The 18,709-nt window shown below is 36.1% G+C and overlaps 1 protein-coding gene across 1 annotated transcript in view; it reads right to left on the minus strand.

The window, feature by feature from the left end:
- Positions 1 to 783: 783 nt before the first annotated feature.
- LOC113229816 (muscarinic acetylcholine receptor DM1-like) overlaps positions 784 to 18,709 on the minus strand; it is a 53,131-nt gene continuing 35,205 nt past the window's right edge. The window contains exons 4-6 of the mRNA XM_026463495.1: positions 18,062 to 18,167; positions 1,804 to 1,982; positions 784 to 1,570 (exon numbers count right to left, since the gene is read on the minus strand). Of these exons, the coding sequence (XP_026319280.1) occupies positions 784 to 1,570; positions 1,804 to 1,982; positions 18,062 to 18,167 (1,072 nt within the window). The remainder of the gene's footprint in view (positions 1,571 to 1,803; positions 1,983 to 18,061; positions 18,168 to 18,709) is intronic.

An 18,709-nucleotide genomic window follows, 5' to 3' on the forward strand; every position in this document is an offset into this window, starting at 1 on the left:
ATTAAAATAAAATTAAGTTAATCTTCTTCTTATAACAGGAGAAGTCGTCGAGAATAAAAAATTTAAATTATAATACTCCCAAAATATTTTGCATTGTTTTGGATTATATAACTTAAAAATCACAGATTCGTCCGTTGAAAACTTAAACTTATGTTGTTCACGTAAAAGTTCAGTATTAATAAACATTATTTAATCCGAAACATTGCAATGACAAAACCTACAAAATGCTTTTACAAATGGACGGGACGGTAAACTCACTAACACAAATGAAAATACTTCACTAAAAATTGCTTACAAAAAAAAACTACAGTCCTTGACCAAAGAATAAAGTTTTCTTTAAGAATACAATTTAGTTTATATTTTAAACTGCTTCTTTATTTTTTTGCGAATATTACAGAAGACTATTATTATTAATGAATTGTCACGTCTCTTTTCTTTGGTAATGTCACTTTTTTTACACTGTAGCAAGATGTCTAAATTCAATTTTCTTTAAAGAATATTTATGTACCATGCAACTACAAAGGTGTTACTTCTGATTGATGAAAAAATTTATATCAAAGTTAAATGGGCGTAAAATAAAAGAGGTATGTTAGGAGCCTAAAGATTGGAGAATCTGGCGTGTATAAGTCATCTGTAAGATTCGCAAATTGGTACCAAAATTGGGCAATCGATAAATTTGGTACCAACCCTACGTTAAAAAAATCAGACCTCGATTGTCAATGCTGTCGGGCCGTTCTAAATCTTCAACATACGAAGCTCATACCAAATCACACAGAGATTCTTCTAGTTATAAACGCCTCTAGTCATTGCTTCTCTATTTCTGTTGTGCCATTTACACGTCAAAATTCTAATGTACGTCTTTCTGAAAGTAGTATTACAAAGCGCATAGCAAACTGGATTTATCGTTGAGTTGATATAGCAAAGAGCGTAGAAGAAAGACCACAATTCGTCTGGTATACATTTAGTACATGCTGTTAGAGGCTTTAACAACACTAGAATATTATAAGGCGTCCAGGTCAGGATAAACGAGAGGAGGATAGCTGATAATGTCTTTGCAGCTTTAGTATCTTGCTTCTTTTCTTGCGTTTTCTTCTTCTTCGGCTGTTTAGACGTTATACCTTTACCAGCCAATTGTTTTGGAATGATTTTGGCATTGAGGGGAATTCTCACGTCTTGGTAATGTGACGTTCTTCTCGTCAACGCAGGATGCCCTGAAGGGTGAAGGTTTAGTTCTGAGTCCCCTCTCGTTGGAGTTCGAAACTGGGTTCTTGTGATTGTTGGAGGTGATTCTTCTGTGATCATTTTAATGCTTGGTCTTTCTGTGTCCTGATCAGGGAGTCTTATGAGGATTGTATAGACAGAGTCAGCTGATGCTGACTTTGGTGCTGGTGAGGTAGTAGCGTTGATTCGGGTGTTTGGAGGAAGGGAGCGGCTGTCTCGAGCTGCACCAGGAATGGCGCCGGGAGTATCATAGGTTCTTCGAAGAGGAGATGTCCCTCCATCAGCTCCAGATCCGCTGGAGCCACCGCGTCCAGCGTAAGGATCCCTGATGACGTTTAGTGATGGACATCTGTTACAACAAAACATCTAGTAAGGCTATAAGTGTCTTTGAATATCTTGTAGAAAAAATATACTACTTGAATTAAAATTAACTTTTTGGAATGATCATCCCCCTGGCTGTATACCTATATATCTTTGCTCTTAGGGCATTTTCCCGACACACTAATATAATTGTAAAAAATATATATTCGACGAGTTTTTACAGGACTACAAATAAGTATTCACAGTTTTTGCAAGGTTTACCTGGACACAGAACTCGTAAGTGGTGTCTCCACAGAGACAGGCGTGGTATACCCGGGGTCGGAGGGCTCTTCCTCCGGCTCGGTGTCCTCCAGGTCTTCCCTCCCGGAGTGCCACCACGCAACGCACCATGCTCGAACAGCTGGCCAGCCACGCTTCGGCTCGCGGGTGGATGATGTACTCTGTAAACGAAAGAAACTTTTAACCATTGACCGAAGAAATTTGAATCTGGAAATTTGGGACTTTTTTATTCCACCCAACGGTGAAACAATACCTACTGGCAATTCGAAAGAAGAAAACTAGACAATCATTCACCTTTTTTTTACGAAGTAATCCTAAAACCACGAAACGTACACAACATAAACTAAAACAAACGATTATGAGTAATTATCACGGTATGACATATTATCGCTACCATAATTGGCCAACCAGCGCAACCCAAAGTGACTCTGAAAGACCATCTATCACTTCGTCTGGAAAAAAGGAGTCAACACATATGGACGCGGAATCGCAACTGGTCAGAAAAAAACTTTACATCCATGTAATAAAAGCGAAAAAGACGTGCTTTTCACGTCAGCAGTCAGTACGGTAGCGAAAAGAACAACGTCTTTTCGCTGTTCTTGTACTGTATTTAAGCGTGCATGCCACATCGTCGACCCCATCGTCTCTTTCCAGCAGGTGAGATAGAGATCAAATGCGCACTTATTTACTTAGGTGGTTAGGGTGCCGACTGGACATCTGTCGAGCTTTATGAAGGAATAGTTTTGGCCGAAGTATATCGGCCGGTTACCTGACACCAGAATGCGCCACACGTCGCCGACAATTGCAATTCGTGTATATTAGTTATATAGAGTATGTTAGTCCCTAAGGTATATTTTACATGGATCATGTGGCCTGAATTAAATAAAAAAAATACTTTTAAATACAAAGTAACCGTCTCCTGTCGATATAGTGACGCTTAAAAGTAAAACTCCCACCACATGTGCTAATTATCCCTCAGACGCCGTTATTACCAGGATAGCCTATGTGTAGGAACGCAGCATAGAATCAAAAGTATCGATACTCGTGAGTATAAAAAGTATCGTACTCATAAAAGTATCAAAACAAAATATCGATACTTCAAGGTATAGGAATACTTTTGTTCAGCAAATTTTCCCTATTTAAATTCTGAATAAAACACATGAATTAATAAATCTGTTATTTGATTAATTATTTTTAATTAAAATATATAATAAGATACCAATTCAGAGATTCAGATATCAATTGATCAATTGATCAATTCAATCAACCGTTACTCAAATTTAGTAATTAGTTTTACTTAAATTTTCCACTCCTCCTTTGTATAATCAGTTAAAAACAAAACCTATTTGGTAACAGTCTGTTTCTCGTTTTTAATATTGTATTGCCTGCTTTTGAGAACAAACGTTCTGAAGAAAGAACAAACTTTGCCGGAATTGCGAGGTACTCAAATATAATGTTTGTCAGGTATGTTAATTCAAATGTTTCTAATTATTTTTCTTCATTCTCATTCTTATAAAGAGGCCAATGCGTTATGGTGTCCTAGATAGGAAGTATTCAAAACGATACGATACTTGTAAAAAGTACTGATACCTGACAGTATCGAGTACAAAAGTATTGGTATCGGAAGGAAAAGTACTCGATACCAAAAAGTATCGATACTTTTTTCATGTCCCTACACATAGGAATGGGAAGTCTCTGAATTGTCGTAGGTTACTGTAAGGATAAGAAGTGAAAAATGGAAGTCTAGTATAGCCAAGACGACTGCTAAGCGCGGTACAAGACAGCGTACTCCGGTTTAGTACGCCAGATATCTCGACGAGTAGGTACAAAATAGCTATTTTTGTAACTAATTAGTTTTACATTGACTAACTGCAATTTTATGAAAGTATTTCGTCACCCAGTTAGATACCTTTACAGCTACCAGCCTTGGCTAGAGATGTCGCTAATCACTGTAATAACTTTTTTAAATTTGATATTCAATTATTTTTATGTGAAATTACTCCTCTACTTTTGTTATAATTATAAACACAAAGATCGAACACTCAGAAAAAAATCCTTCAATCCGGCCGGATTCGAATGGACGTCTTCGAGCATACCGCGCCAGACGCTATACCAGCGGACTACCCTGATTTCTTGTGATAACAAACAAATCAACTAGATGGCGCTTACAAACAAACAAACAGCCACGTGGCTGACTATGGCCTTAACCCTCGCCTGAGAGGAGACTCACACCCTGCAGTGGAACATATGAATGGGTTGATTAAGTATATTTTCTATTTATCTACAGAGTTAGTCCTGGGCTCATACGCTATAATGAGAATTGACCACTATACACCTAACCTGGAGCCCGATTCAGAACTCTCTTCGATATTGTAACGGAATCATTCAATTGGATATCACTCTCGAATCGAAGGGCTTATTCCAAACTATTCACTAAACACTAAATAGATTATAAGAAAAAATAAAATCCTTTTATATATATTTTTAAGACCATAAAAGCCTAAAATATAGGAATGCATTAGTCTTGCCTTAAAATAACTAATAAGATTGAACAAAATCCAAACTTTATTTAATTTGATAAGAGATTTCCATATTGCATTCTTGCTTCTGCAAAAAATAGGACGTTCGGTAACAGTGTTCGGGTGAATTTCCATGGCACTTTCCGTATTTCCATGGCACTTTTTGAGTGATTTTTGTAAAAACCCTTTTTTCTTTTGGTTTTAAGATCTTAAACGTACAAATAAGTTCAAACAATGCCAATAATTATTAAATCACAGAAATATTTAAGTGAAATACAACAAAAAACTGTATTTTCGGTCACACGAATGAGATTGCAGGAACACGAATGATTTTCTCATAAACATAAATGAGAAAGACGACAGGGTAATGAGAAATTATTATTACAACACACATTTTATCTTTTACAAAACTACATTTAACATGTAACAATTTTTTTTATATATACTTCTTGTATCAAAATCCTTCTCATCCGTGTAAGGCCATCTATTTATCTGTATGTAATAAACAAATAAATTTAAATAAGTATTTTGTTAATTTCATATAAACTTTATTGTATGTACATAAATATATTATCATCGTGATCACCATTACCATCAGCATCATCACCATTTACATCATCATCATCATCACCACCATTATCACCATCTAATTATTATATTTAAAGTAAATGTTTAGCTTAAAGCAACTATTTGACTTAAAAGTAGACAAGAATGATATTTGGATAAATTTATAGTTGTGAAGGTCGTAAAATATGTTGGACCGTTATAAAAGAACGTGGATTTTAAAGTTGTCTAATTGATGTACAATAAAGTTTATAATACTATTACTTAATACTTATTTAGATAGATTGCTTTAAATGAATGAGAATGATTTAGTCACTGGCGCTGAAATTGGTATTTAAGTAGGTTTTTTTGCTAAAATGAACATGCACAGGTTACTTCACTGTGTACACTCCAATCCGACAGTAGCCCCTTCTCACGTGTGCGAAGGGTGAAGGTAATGCGGTATGAACTTTTGTTATTAGGAGGCTTTTAGTTAAATTGACACTAATGATAAGAAAACTTGAAACACATTTTGCATTCTTTAAAAAACGTATTTGTTTATAATAAATTTGAAAGAAATACGGTATGTATTCGACGTGAAAGTTATTAGAGTTTATCCTCGATGGGAAATATTGAGATTTCCACGAGTATTTAATTACTTTCCTTCTTTTCTTCAAATTAGGGTGACGTGAAATCGGCTCCCATGAATGAGAAATTACCCACTTTTTAATTTTCATCTATTACTTTGGCGTAGTAAATTAGGCTTTTTATGTGTAACACAGACTAAGAAAACAAGCAATTATATCAAATAAATAATGCTTAGCATTCGTGTAAAAATATAAAAGTTATTCAAAGCGACACATTTTTGAGGTTATCTGAAAACGACCCGTTCTGAAAAACGTTTGTAGCCTTTACCGGTCGAGAAGTTCGAGTAATCGTATGGGAGAGACGGTATTTCGGTTCGGTTTCGAATACGAGAGTTCGACGTTCGATTCGGGTGTTATGAATAAAAATAAAAAGAAATCGGTCGACAACTGAGTTATCGTAAGTTCCTGAATCGATCCCCAGTACCTACAAATCACTTTGGCACATGTCCGAACTTCAATGGCAATCAAAATCGTGAGCTATTCAAAATCCCACAGACCATGCTGAGATGCAGGTAGAAGAGAACAAAACACTATCTGTTCTTTACAACGAATATGAATGGCTTTGATATCTCTGCCAACTGGAAGCCTGTAGGCTTGGACAACGGCCAAATTTACACCCTCACCTACCTTCGAAAGTCACCTTTACAATTTAAGGAATAACGACTAAATTTGCTCCGCTGCTGTGTCTTAATTATTGTAATATACGAGTATTAATTATACCTCGAATTTAAACTTTTTTACGAAGTTAAAATTTAAAGTTTTTAACAGAAATCTATACGGAATGGATTCAGATCCGTTATTTTAAATTTTATATACAATGGCATTAATTTTTTTTACATAAAAGAAGTTGAAAAAGATATTTTATTCGCCTACGTTAAATTTTAATAATAATAACGCACACACTCAACGTAGCGCCTCACTAGGGAAACCCTGTATCGTGAGTACCATGGACACACACAAACCATTACAAATTACACCCGAACTCATGAGAGAAATAAATGTAGGCCATACAAATATTTACCCCGGCCTGGGAATCGAACCTGGGCCCACTGCGTGGCAATCCGTTCGACCACGGAATCAATTAAATATTGTATTTAAATCATTGACTTACAATTATATGGACGACGGGTCTAATATAAAAACCACGAAAAAAATGTCCAAAGTCAACCTATTTAAACGTAGTGACATGTAAAGGAATATGAATAAGCAAAAACGTTAAACTTAAATTGTAATGTCATCGCAGTACTGTCTAATTTTGCTTGCTTCGCTGTCAGTCGAACAAACGAAGACTAAAGCGTGAATGACGCTCTGTATACGATTTTAACGCCCTATAAGTTCGGACACTTTTAGCGCGGACCCGACGTCCATATAATTGTAAGTCAAAGATTTAAATGCAGTATTTTTATTGTAATGTACACGGGGCATTTTACTTTCTCAAAATCATATCTTGAAAAGAGTCATTATTCTGGAGCAAAATTTTCTATTTATTTTAAATTGCTTATCAATGGTGTTTTGCTTGTCTAAGTGGTATCAATATATATTTTTTAATTTTGTGTCTATATGTTGTGGCGTTGTAATAAATTTCCATTCTATTCTATTCTAAATATGATGATGTATGATATATGTATGTAAATATGAAGTAAAATCAGCGTGCAAAATTTGTATACGTGTATAATCCATTTTTCGCATTTCAGTAGAACTTAAATCGCAAAGATCTGAGGGGCGCTGCCACTGCAGCTGTTACTCTGAAACATAACGTCTGTGAACTGGCAACCGGTGCTATCTCAATATTGACAACTTTACAGGATGAAGAAAAAATCATTTATGTAGCATCTGGTTTATTAAATAATACGTAGTGTGACGTATTTTGATTGCTATAAAATGACGCAAACAATTTTTTTCTTCATACCGTTAAGTTGTCAAAATTGAGACAGTACCGATTGTGAGTTCACGGTCGATAAGTTGATAAGTCTGTGCCTGTAACTTAATGTTTTATTATAACATGATACTCATATTCCAATATTAAATCTCATATTTAACCTGATTTCAATCTTAATCTTGAACTGTACAAGCAACAACAGTTCTATTTTACTGTATCTCCGTCGCAAACAAAATCCTTGAGTGCATTCAGTTTGTCTAATTTACCCGCGGTCATCAACTTTGATTTAAACTTTCTGCGCATTGTGGTAATTTAATCTACTGGATTTCCTTTATTAAACTATTCCTTTTGTCGTTTCTCAACTGAATTTGGACTTAAATGTTAAAGTTATAAGTTTTATAATAGTCTTACTTTCTCTAACTCTTATCTTATAAAGAGTAATTATTCAGGAGACGGCAAAACTTTATATTTATTTATATTAAAATTTCTTGTCAAGGATGTTAAATTGGATGCATTCGAACGGTTACCATGCTGGACTGACACGCAGAGGTCCCGGGTTCGATTCCCGGGCTGAGAGAAATATTTGTATGGCCTACATTTATTTCTCTCGTGAGTTTGGGTGTAATTTGTCGTTGTCTATGTGTATGTCCCTGGCACCCGCGACACAGGGTTTCTCTAGTGCGGGGCTATGAGTGTGTGCGTTATTATTATTACTTTAAGAATAGAATGAATGAATGAAGTTTGAATGAAGTTTTATTTATTTCTCAATCACAAAACAGGCTTAAGAGTAAGGAACTTAAGGTTAAATACAAGACTAAAAATTGGTCCGACTGTTTTGTGAGAGACTGGTGCCCGAGATAGGTATAGAAAAACCTGAATTACGAGTCACCAGGCTTCCACTCTGCAGTTGAGCAATTTAGTTGTGGCACAGAGGTTGTGACAAAGGATAAAATATATAAAAAAGTTAGTGGAATATTCCTGATTTAGAATAATAAAGGTACTAGTGAACTAAACTTAGTATTTAAAAAATCCCTCTCAAGGTTTAACACTAAGTACGTAGTACGTAGTTCTCTACGACTTGGGAACAATTAAATGAGAGATGTTTTATTTGAGGATAAGAAGAAGCTGCTCAGTCTCCTCATAATTTTGGATAGATAAAAGCTAATGTGTCAATATGGAGGAAATGTAATTGAAATCAGTTTGCGAAATTTGTATATACAATCCATTTTTTTTTTAATTTCAGTAACTTTGTACTTTAGGATACGACTATAGAGTAATAAAATAACGACGTCAAAGTAATCACATTCGACGTATAGATTCAAATAATTAACGTTTCTAATACGATTCGATAGCGCATAACCGATTCTGAAACAATTTATGTCATAGAAACGAAGGTACATGATATCAGATAAACTTGATATGATGGATACAGTTGATACATAGTGAAGGTAATAATTATAATTATTTGGCATATAATTATAACTTTTCTTCAAAAATTTGCATATCCTTTGTTCGTTGCCGCAGTATCCTCAACTGTAACTAAAACGCATGTGGAAAACCATTGACTTACAAATAAAAGGACGACGGGTCTAATACAAAAACCACGAAAAAATGTCCCAAGTCAACCTATTTAAACGTACTGACATGTACAGGAATATGAAAAAGCTAAAACGTTGAATTTAAATTGTAATGTCATCGCAGTACTGTCTAATTTTGCTTGCTTCGCTGTCAGTCGAACAAACGAAGACTAAAGCGTAAATGACGCTCTGTATACGATTTTAACGCCCTATAATTTCGGACACTTTTTAGCGCGGACCCGACGTCCATATAATTGTAAGTCAATGTGGAAAACGAATCAATAGAGCCAAATCAGTGGGTAAACTCCAACAAACCAGATACATCCACTAATTTGCTACCATTGTGGAATATTTTTTTCAAATTTGAATAGTGATCTCATTACATCATTAGTACTGAGGTACTATTTTCCAATAAAAAAAAAAGAATCATCGGAATTGGTTCACAAATCGACTCATCCGAAGAACAGAGTCCAATTTGAGATTATACAGCGAAGAGTCGATAAATACATAATTTCGTTATTCAAACTAAGGCGTATCTAAAGGGTTATTCAGAATTTTTATATGTTATTTCGTTTCGGAAATATAAAATCGAACAACGGTTGATCTGTTATCTACAGCGAAGAACAACGTTAGAAGTGTAGTGTCCTGAGAATAAGCAGTGTTGCACATAGGTCTTTGTTCTACGGATGAGTCGAAATGTCCGAATAATCTCGTCATACACACAATTCAGATGGGTTTGTTTTTTACTTTTTTATTTTAGGTCAAAATTGAAAAAAAAAATTAGTCGATTGTCATTACGTTCATTCTTGTTTTAATTTCCCACTAATAAAAGTTTGTCGTGTGATTCGAAGCTTATAACTTTTGTGTTTTTATGAATTTAGTAAACTTCATCAACACCCCTTCCTTTCAGAACCGAAAAGCAGTAATACTGATATTACTGCTCGTCAGCAGAAATAGGTAAGTTGGGAGTTGGATGAACGCTTTCACAAGCAACTCTACTACGACTGGAGCGATATGTCCAGTATTGGATGTCTTTTTTGATGTGTTAAACTGAAAACACGCTGACCTAAAAGATTTCCAGTTTATAAAGTGACTATTTTCATCTGCACAGCCGTGCGAACAGACAAGTTGCAATAATTTATATAATTTGCCGGCGGATAACTTCTGACACAAAGTTTCCGCGCCGTGCGTAAATTCAATTTTCGCCGTTTTACCGTATTTCTGAGGTTCATATTTGCTTGCACTGCTTAATTCTGACTGCCTCCGTGGCCGAACGATTACCATGCCGGACTGCCACGCAGAGGTCCCAGGTTCGATTCCCGGACCGGGAGAAATATTTATATGGCCTACATTTATTTCTCTCGTGAGTTTGGGTGTAATTTGTGGTTGTCTATGTGTGTGTCCATAGCACCCGCGAAACAGGGTTTCCCTAGTGCGGGGCTATGTTGAGTATGTGCGTTATTATTATTATTATTATTATTCATTTTCCACTGATCTTTTCTCAAAGTAGCTCTGAAATGTTGACATTATTTTAAGAAAGGCGAGGCGTGATGTAAACTAAATTACGTCTTTTTAAATTTCGAATTTGTGACGCCCCAACCATCCGTCACTCGCTCGAGGTCACGCGATAAGTGACTACCGATGAGTGTATCGCCGGCAGTGCAAGCGCTCTGAAGGTGTTTCATGCACAGCTGATAGTCGTACGGTATGTTTTGTAATAAAAATCGTCGCAATATAAATCCGTGACGAGCCTCCAAAAGTTTTGGGATAATCAAAGAAGGGATAAGGTCTAAAATTATTTATTCTTCCTGCTCCGTCGTGCGTCTTCCATATTTATCAAAATATAAAACCCATCGCGTTCGTCTACTATTCCATATTTCAAATCATGCATCTCTCTGCTCAGTCATTCCCTTTCACTTCTTCATTAAGGTAAGTTCACCCATTGCATAAATTATACTAATGCATGCGTTCAAATCTAGCAATCCCACATATATCACTCTCAATCACTATCTTATATAGGTATAATTATTTAATACTAAATAAAAACCTGTCACTTCAAAGTCTCAGATAGGTCTTCCAATTAAATTACAAATCTTGTAACAACCCTAGCGCATCAACCGCAACTCGACGCACACAGCGGACAACGTTATTTTCACCTTTCTGAGCGCGTGCTTAGGTTCAGAAGGTTCCTTAAGGTTCCTTAGGTTCCATTAGTCAGATTTAGTAGGCTATTATAGGGTAGATATTTTAGATTAGTTTCGATTATAATATGAGAGCAATGTATCTGTTACGTAGTAACTATTATTCTGCCGTCCTCATCATATCCCATTTTCACTTTTATTATTGAGCGAAATCAACATAATCAAATACAAATACTTAGCTTCATATGAAATTGCATGCCTATTTTTATACCTGTTGATTTATTAAGTGTATGTTTCAATAAAAAGATGTATCAAGATTGTTTACATTTAGTTCAGTACCTAAACAAATTCCGTATAGTTTTACCGATAACTTTAGTGTTACCACACGTATTAATACGAAATTTTTAGTAATATTTCACAGTTTAATACTCTATAAACTTATAAAAAAGAAAAATGTACGATGTGTCGATAAAACAGTAAAAAATGTGAAAAAAATGCTTGTGGCGCGATTGTTGACGTTTAGTGTTTGATGAAGACTGTAATTGTGATAGATGACATTATTAATTAATGTCTGTAGTTATTACCTATCAAAATGATCGTCAGGATGTGATTTTTGTGATGGTGTTAAAACATTAGCATTCGATATCTTATTGGAATTACAATTTAAGCGAAGTTCATTGCACCTTGTCATTGTCCTATAAAAAAAACTTATGCATTAATAAAAGACTTTTTGGAGCCAAATATCACTCAAACTCATTGACTTACAAATAAATGGACGACGGCTCTACGAGTAATACAAAAACCACGAGAAAAATGTCCCAAGTCAACCTATTTAAACGTAGTGACATGTAAAGGAATATGAAAAAGCTAAAACGTTGAATTTAAATTGTAATGTCATCGCAGTACTGTCTAATTTTGCTTGCTTCGCTGCCAGTCGAACAAACGAAGACTAAAGCGTGAATGACGCTCTGTATACGATTTTAGCGCCCTATAAGTTCGGACACTTTTTAGCTCGAACCCGACGTCCATATAATTGTAAGTCAATGCACAAACTTAAAACTTTATTTAATATAGGTTGTATTAAAACCTCTTTTAGGTAGTTCCATTATTTTTATAGGATTTAGTTTTGACAGAATTCTTCAATTTTCTTTCTCACGACTTACAGTTTTTTTACGCCATTTTCGCAAATTTTCGCCGCTACCCGCGAATGTTTTTAATGTATTTTAAAAATAGTTACACATTATTTTCACGTGATTCTAGAGTTAATCGACAGTTATTGAAATGCTTGTCATCTTTATATGTATTTTGTTTCCTGATAAAGTGAATATACAACGTGGTTGAGTTAAAGCGTAAAATACTATGAAAATTTCGCAGAAGTGTCCAATGTGCTCGGGAGCTAGAAAATAAAGTCGTCAATTTACAACCATAACTGTAATGTAAGCAAAAGCCACTTAAGTGTTCTTATCGCCCGTGTTATTCTTTTTACGGTAGCTAATAGGTTCTCGAGTTTCGAGTGTTTATATTATAAGTGCCATAACGCCGCCCGTAATGTAAACAATAAAAAAAACGTAATTTAGGCACGCGCTCTCATCTGTCAAATGGAGGAACTTAGCAAACATGCTGCCCGATACCAAAACATTTTCAACATACAGCCAAATAAATATTAAAAAAGAAAATGTCATTTTGTAAAAAAAAATAAAAACTTTTTTAATATAGCAATCGGTCCATCCTCCATCGGAATCACTTTTTATTGGATGATTCATTTTGCAGTGTAGAGGAATTTCTTTTGATTTTGATTGATCTTGGGTGGCACGTCGAGTTGCGAACACCAGCCCGTTACACCAAGCACCAAGTAGGTAAGACAAGTCTAGCATTATCTTATGCTTCACAAATGCACTTTATTTTTAAAGGGTAACATTATATGACACACCCGTACAAACGCTTAAAATTGATCAAATTACGTTCCTTTAGCACCCAAACCGAATTTCAGTGGAACAATATACGAGATAAATAATTGAATATCAATTCAATAAAAATTTAATTTATACAGTGAATAGCGACATCTCGCGCCAGGACTGGTAGCTGTAAAGGTACTAACTGGGTGATAAATCTGTAATAGATTTCTCATAGATGGCGCTATGACTAAAAAGTCGTTGAAAGACCAAGTACAAAGACACGACGCAAGCACATAGAAAAATTTGTGAGGTCCGTTGGTTCGTTCCGTGGCTTACTTGGTATAGCGTCTGGCACGTTATGCAAGAAGACGTCGGTTCGAATCCGACCGGATCGAAGGATTTTTTTCTGAGTGTGTTTTCTGAGTGTTCGATCTTTGTATTAATAATTATAATATACTAGAGTCAAAAAACGCGATTCACAACTCACAAAATCACGCTTGTCTGGCCTCACCTTAAAAGAAAACCAAACAATATCTGAACAAAACCCTTTGAAACTCAAAAACGCAATTGTTATTACATCATATTTCTTATCACACTGTATCATTTGGATGAATTGAATGTTTAATTTCGAATCTGAAGCAAGCAGTGATTGCGGGGGCGGTTATTAATTAAGGGATTATGCAAGCTATGTCTCCACTTGTAATTTTCTGGGTGATGCGATTGGGCAAGCGAGCAAATGGCCTCGCTTATAACGAACTCTGGCAGCGAATGCAGGAAAATGGATTATACGCCATTTGAATACGGGTTTTTGCGAGAATTGCGCTATGAATAAGGGCATTTAATTTGAGCACCGAAACAAAACATGCAATTTAGTTGAGTGTCAAGTTAACTTGGATGGACGAACACATTGGTTCTACGACCAGTCTTGAAGGACTTGACATTCAAGGATCGTGTATAAAAATTATAACTTTTTTATGAAAAAATAAACCTACCTTAATAATTCCTTGGAATTACATCTATTTGCCAAGTTGTATTGAAATCGGTTCTCGGTTCACTCCCTAGCTTGCCACCCTTACATATGGAATATTTTCTTCAAATTTAAATGGAACCAATACCTTTCCAACAGAAAAGAATCATCAAAATCGGTTCATAAATGCTGGAGTAATTGAGCACCTCCTCCTTTTTGAAATCGGTTAACAACAGTTATTATTGATGATTATTATAAATGAATTGAATTTCACGATGTTTGACCACCGTGGTATTCTACTCATATATTTTAGTAAAACAACTCCAATAGTTTGTTATAATTATTAATACAATGATCGAACACAAACAAACATTCCTTCGACCCGACAAGACATGAACCGGCGACCCCGGTGTAACGTACCGTCGCTCTACTAACTGAGATAATTGTCGTCGTATGTAATACATGATCCTTGTATGTTAAGTCCTTTATAACTGACTGTAGAACTAGTAGAATGTTAGTGTAAGGTTCTTGAAATTCTAAGGCTGGTCTCACAGCTGTGCGTACGGTCCGAACACGGACTGTCCGCCTGCGGGCCATGCTGCTCTGTGTGGACGGTTACATAGAACTCAATGAAATACAGCTTCGTAACAGCACCCGCCCCGCCCGGGCCCGGCCCGCTTTTGTTTGTCCAAGCGTTCGGCCCCGGACCGCGCTAACCCACCACCCGGTTTCAATGTGGCAGGATGCATATCAACTCGAACATTATTCGCAAATTTGATGACGTTTCCTCTTACGGGACTAAACTTAAATGGCTCCCTTTCCGTCAACGCAGGCAGAAGAGACTACTTGCACGCTGCTTTTCATTATTTTCAATCCTCACCATCTGGAATACTCTGTGAACATTCCAAAGATTGGCACGACGCGTTACGCTTCCACATTTATGAAGGGCTATGGAGTGAAATTCCCTTGCAAACTTGTTCCCCGAACTTTATAACTCGGGCCTTTTCAAGACGAGTGAATAGGCATTATTTAGATGTGCATGCTCCATCGTCGACCTCATCGTCACTTTCCTTCAGGTGAGACGGAGGTCAAATGCGCACTTACATTTTATAAAAAAAATTTAAATAAAAACTCTCATGACCGCCCCCTTCGATCCATTAACTCTCTTTCATACTCTGTATCTATCTTCCCTTCTGGCTTCATGTCTGATTCCTTCAATCTTCATTCAACACGTCTCTGGAATACTCTCCCGGACTCCATCAGAAAGTCTCCTAGTTTATTCTCTTTCAAAAAGTTTATGAGCATCTTTTAAGTTGTTTGTCACAGCTATAATAATCATCATTATTATCGTATGTATCATATATAAATATGTATATATGTATTATGTGTATGGATATGTATATATTAGGTTTGTTTGTTATATATATATATATATATATATATATATATATTATTAATATATTTATTACATTTATGTTATTAATACATTATGAATTTAATATTTTGTTTCATTTGCCGCATTCGTGAATTTCGTTTTCCTCAAAGGTTGACTGGTAGAAAATGCTTTTAGCATTAATTCCGCCTTTTGTATTATGTGTTGTGGTCAATAAAGTTTAATTAATAAATAAATAAACATTACAACAATTCCCGGGTCCGCAACGCTCCCGCTACCGCCTCTGTGTGGCCAGAGCATTAAGCGGACTTTGTCTAAACATTTCTAATCTCGGAGTCGGTAGTACTCTATAAACCTCTCTCCTGAAACCAAAGGTGCTATTTAATTCCCGGTCTATCATTTTCATTACTTATTACTTTGGGTACTCACGTGTTTATATAATACAACGGGTATTACTACCTGGATCTTGTCACTGATAGGTATTTCCATTTACCGAACCTGTCACGCTAATTGGATCTCCTATAATGGCGCAGAGATTGGCTTACAGTTGACCGGATAACAAAGCCTCTACGGTCCCCTGACAACACGAATCTGGTGCCTCTGTGCCCGTGTGTTGCCCATATGGCTATTTTAGAATGACAATGTGGAATCTTGATTGTGAATATCCAATTAATGGACCGATTCGAAGACTTGGCTAAATACTTTGCCGTATTAGTGCGATGCCACACAATACGTTGCGATGCTTGAGCGGTAACGCTGCGTTGTACTTCATACAAATTAGAACTACATGCTACAAGGTGCGTTAAAAAAGCGCGCGTTGACCGAAATGGACCACGAAACGAAGCGTAGAGGGGTGCTGCGATGCGTAAGTAAGAGACCCCGCCACTCTTTCGAGCATCAGCGTCTTGGGAACGTACGCACAATGTCGACAAAACGTCCGCGCTGAGTTGGTGTTAGTGAGCAACTGCTGAGGGTATCCCGTTCTTTTGATTTAGTCGAGTGTTACTTATTTGATAGTATTTTTTCGGACAGATGTTGGACAGGGAAAGGGTATAGACCCTCTAAATAGTGCCGAGCGTCGGGTATATATATATATATATATATATATATCACGCGGTCGTGTTGACGCTGTGCGTGCGTTGGCAAGACGCTTACCCGCTTACGACGTTAGTGTGGGGGTCTCTAAGCGGGGTTACGTTGCGACACGGCATTGCTCCTGTGGCACTCATAGCGTTGCGATAACGTAACACACCGGCATCGCTCGTGTGGCATCGCTCTTAAGGTGTCATCACACTTGTAGTTGTGGAAACAACTTCAGTCAGTCAGAAAAAGACTCGGATTGCCGAAGCGAAACACAGAACGTCTTTTTCGCTCCTTATTCGCTTAACATAACGAATTTTCTAACTCCCTTAACATGATGACATGAACACAACCGAGTATATTTATTTAAATGACAGTCATTGTTTTGAAGAAAGGACGAAAACGGCATTTCGAAAAAAAATTCAAATTAGTATTTTTTAGTTTTTCACGCCTGTTGTAAAATATTTACGTCCTGTTTTAATCTCAATTAAAACTTAAAAATTTCATTTTAAAATTAGACGTCAATATTTTAAAACAGTCATGAAAACTAAAACATGCTTCCCTGAAAAATTTTTCAAAATCGCGTTTGTGCTCTTTCTACAAAACACTAACGATTTGTGTACATGTACGCTCCCATGTGGCTTTCACGAGCTATGGTCCTGACACACATCTTTAGCCGCATTAAGGCTTTCATACACGCTCGGCGGTTAAGGGTAGACACTCTTGACCTGGGGCCTTACCATGAACTCTTATTGCGATTCAACTTTGAACCTAAACAAGTCCGTTTTGGTTATTCGTACCATGACGAGGGAGCAGAGGAAAAATTCCTAATCTTCGATTTGATTTTAGAGGGGTATATCCACTTTAAAGTTAAAAATAAAATATTGTATGAGTAACTACACGATATATTCAAGCATAGACACTAATCAGAAACATAAAACAATAAAGTTTTCTCGATAGATAAAAATCCCGAAAACACCTCTAATTTTCACATTTTTTCGGTTCATCCTCGAAATGCTACAGGTTATTAGGACAAAAATTAGATAATTAATTATATTTATGCACGATCGAGAACTGTCACTACGGATTTTTTTTAATCCCTTTAGTTTTAGAGTTATTCCGCTAAAACGAATTTGGTACTTTTAATGAGCAAAATTCAACATCTCCTGTCGCATGTCACGCGAACTTCAGGCATATATTTGTTTCACAAATTTGGGCGCCAACGTCAAAACTTTTTTGGCAGGCTCCCTCATAAAAACGATCATGTCAACAGCATTTACGCCAACGCCAAACCAAGTCTTACAAGTCAAGTATACGATTTTAACGCCCTATAAGTTCGGAGACGTTTTAGCGCCTTTAGCATGGTACCATGACATGCTATTTGACATTCGTTGATCCAACGTTAATTCGCTGTAATGTCATACAATTCGGTTCAAAGAAAGCTACTCATTGCTATTTTAAATTGAGACATTTTGCTATTCTATCAAGTTCTTTTTTAAGACGCCAATTTGGTCGTGGTAAGTTTGCCTTGGTCTCTGTTCTTTCTCTATAAAACAATTTTTATTTTTGCTGTAATGGTTTACTTTTTTATGACCTTACCTGGTCTCTCCACCTTCCGTCGTGCAAAGCTCCTCGAACATGATACACGGAGTCCACTTCGCCAGACTCCGATCTAGCACGACTGTCGATCTCCCGCGTTTCATCGCTGCCGACAAAATAAAATTCATTCAAGTATAGCTTTAATAACATTAATAATTGTAACTTTTATATAAACGTCGGTATTTTTTTATAACTTTTTTATAAAAAAGTGTTATAAGTTCGTGGAATTACATATATTTGCCAAGCTTTATTGAAGTCGGTTACCGGAAAGGGCGCGAAACCTGATTCATCCCCTAATTTGCCACTCTTAAAAGCGGAACATTTTCTTCAAATTAAAATGGAACTAATACTGATATACTTATTCTCTTTCCAACAAAAAAATAACGGAATTATCGCATAACATACAAACAAACAAAATACAGTCGAATTGACAACCTCCTCCTTTTTGGAAGTCGGTTAAAAACAAGAATTATTTTATTAGCAGTCAATAAGTCACATTTAATTGGAGTAATTAATTATCACTTTCAAATGAAAAAGCAACGGCACAGTTTTTTAAATAAAATTATGAATAAAAATTATTTATCATTTTCAGTTTTTATTGAATTGATATTCAATTATCATTATTAAAGATCTACCACACAGGATTCG

Source organism: Hyposmocoma kahamanoa, unplaced genomic scaffold (assembly GCF_003589595.1).
Source record: "Hyposmocoma kahamanoa isolate Upper Pololo Valley unplaced genomic scaffold, ASM358959v1 62, whole genome shotgun sequence".
NCBI lineage: Eukaryota > Metazoa > Arthropoda > Insecta > Lepidoptera > Cosmopterigidae > Hyposmocoma > Hyposmocoma kahamanoa.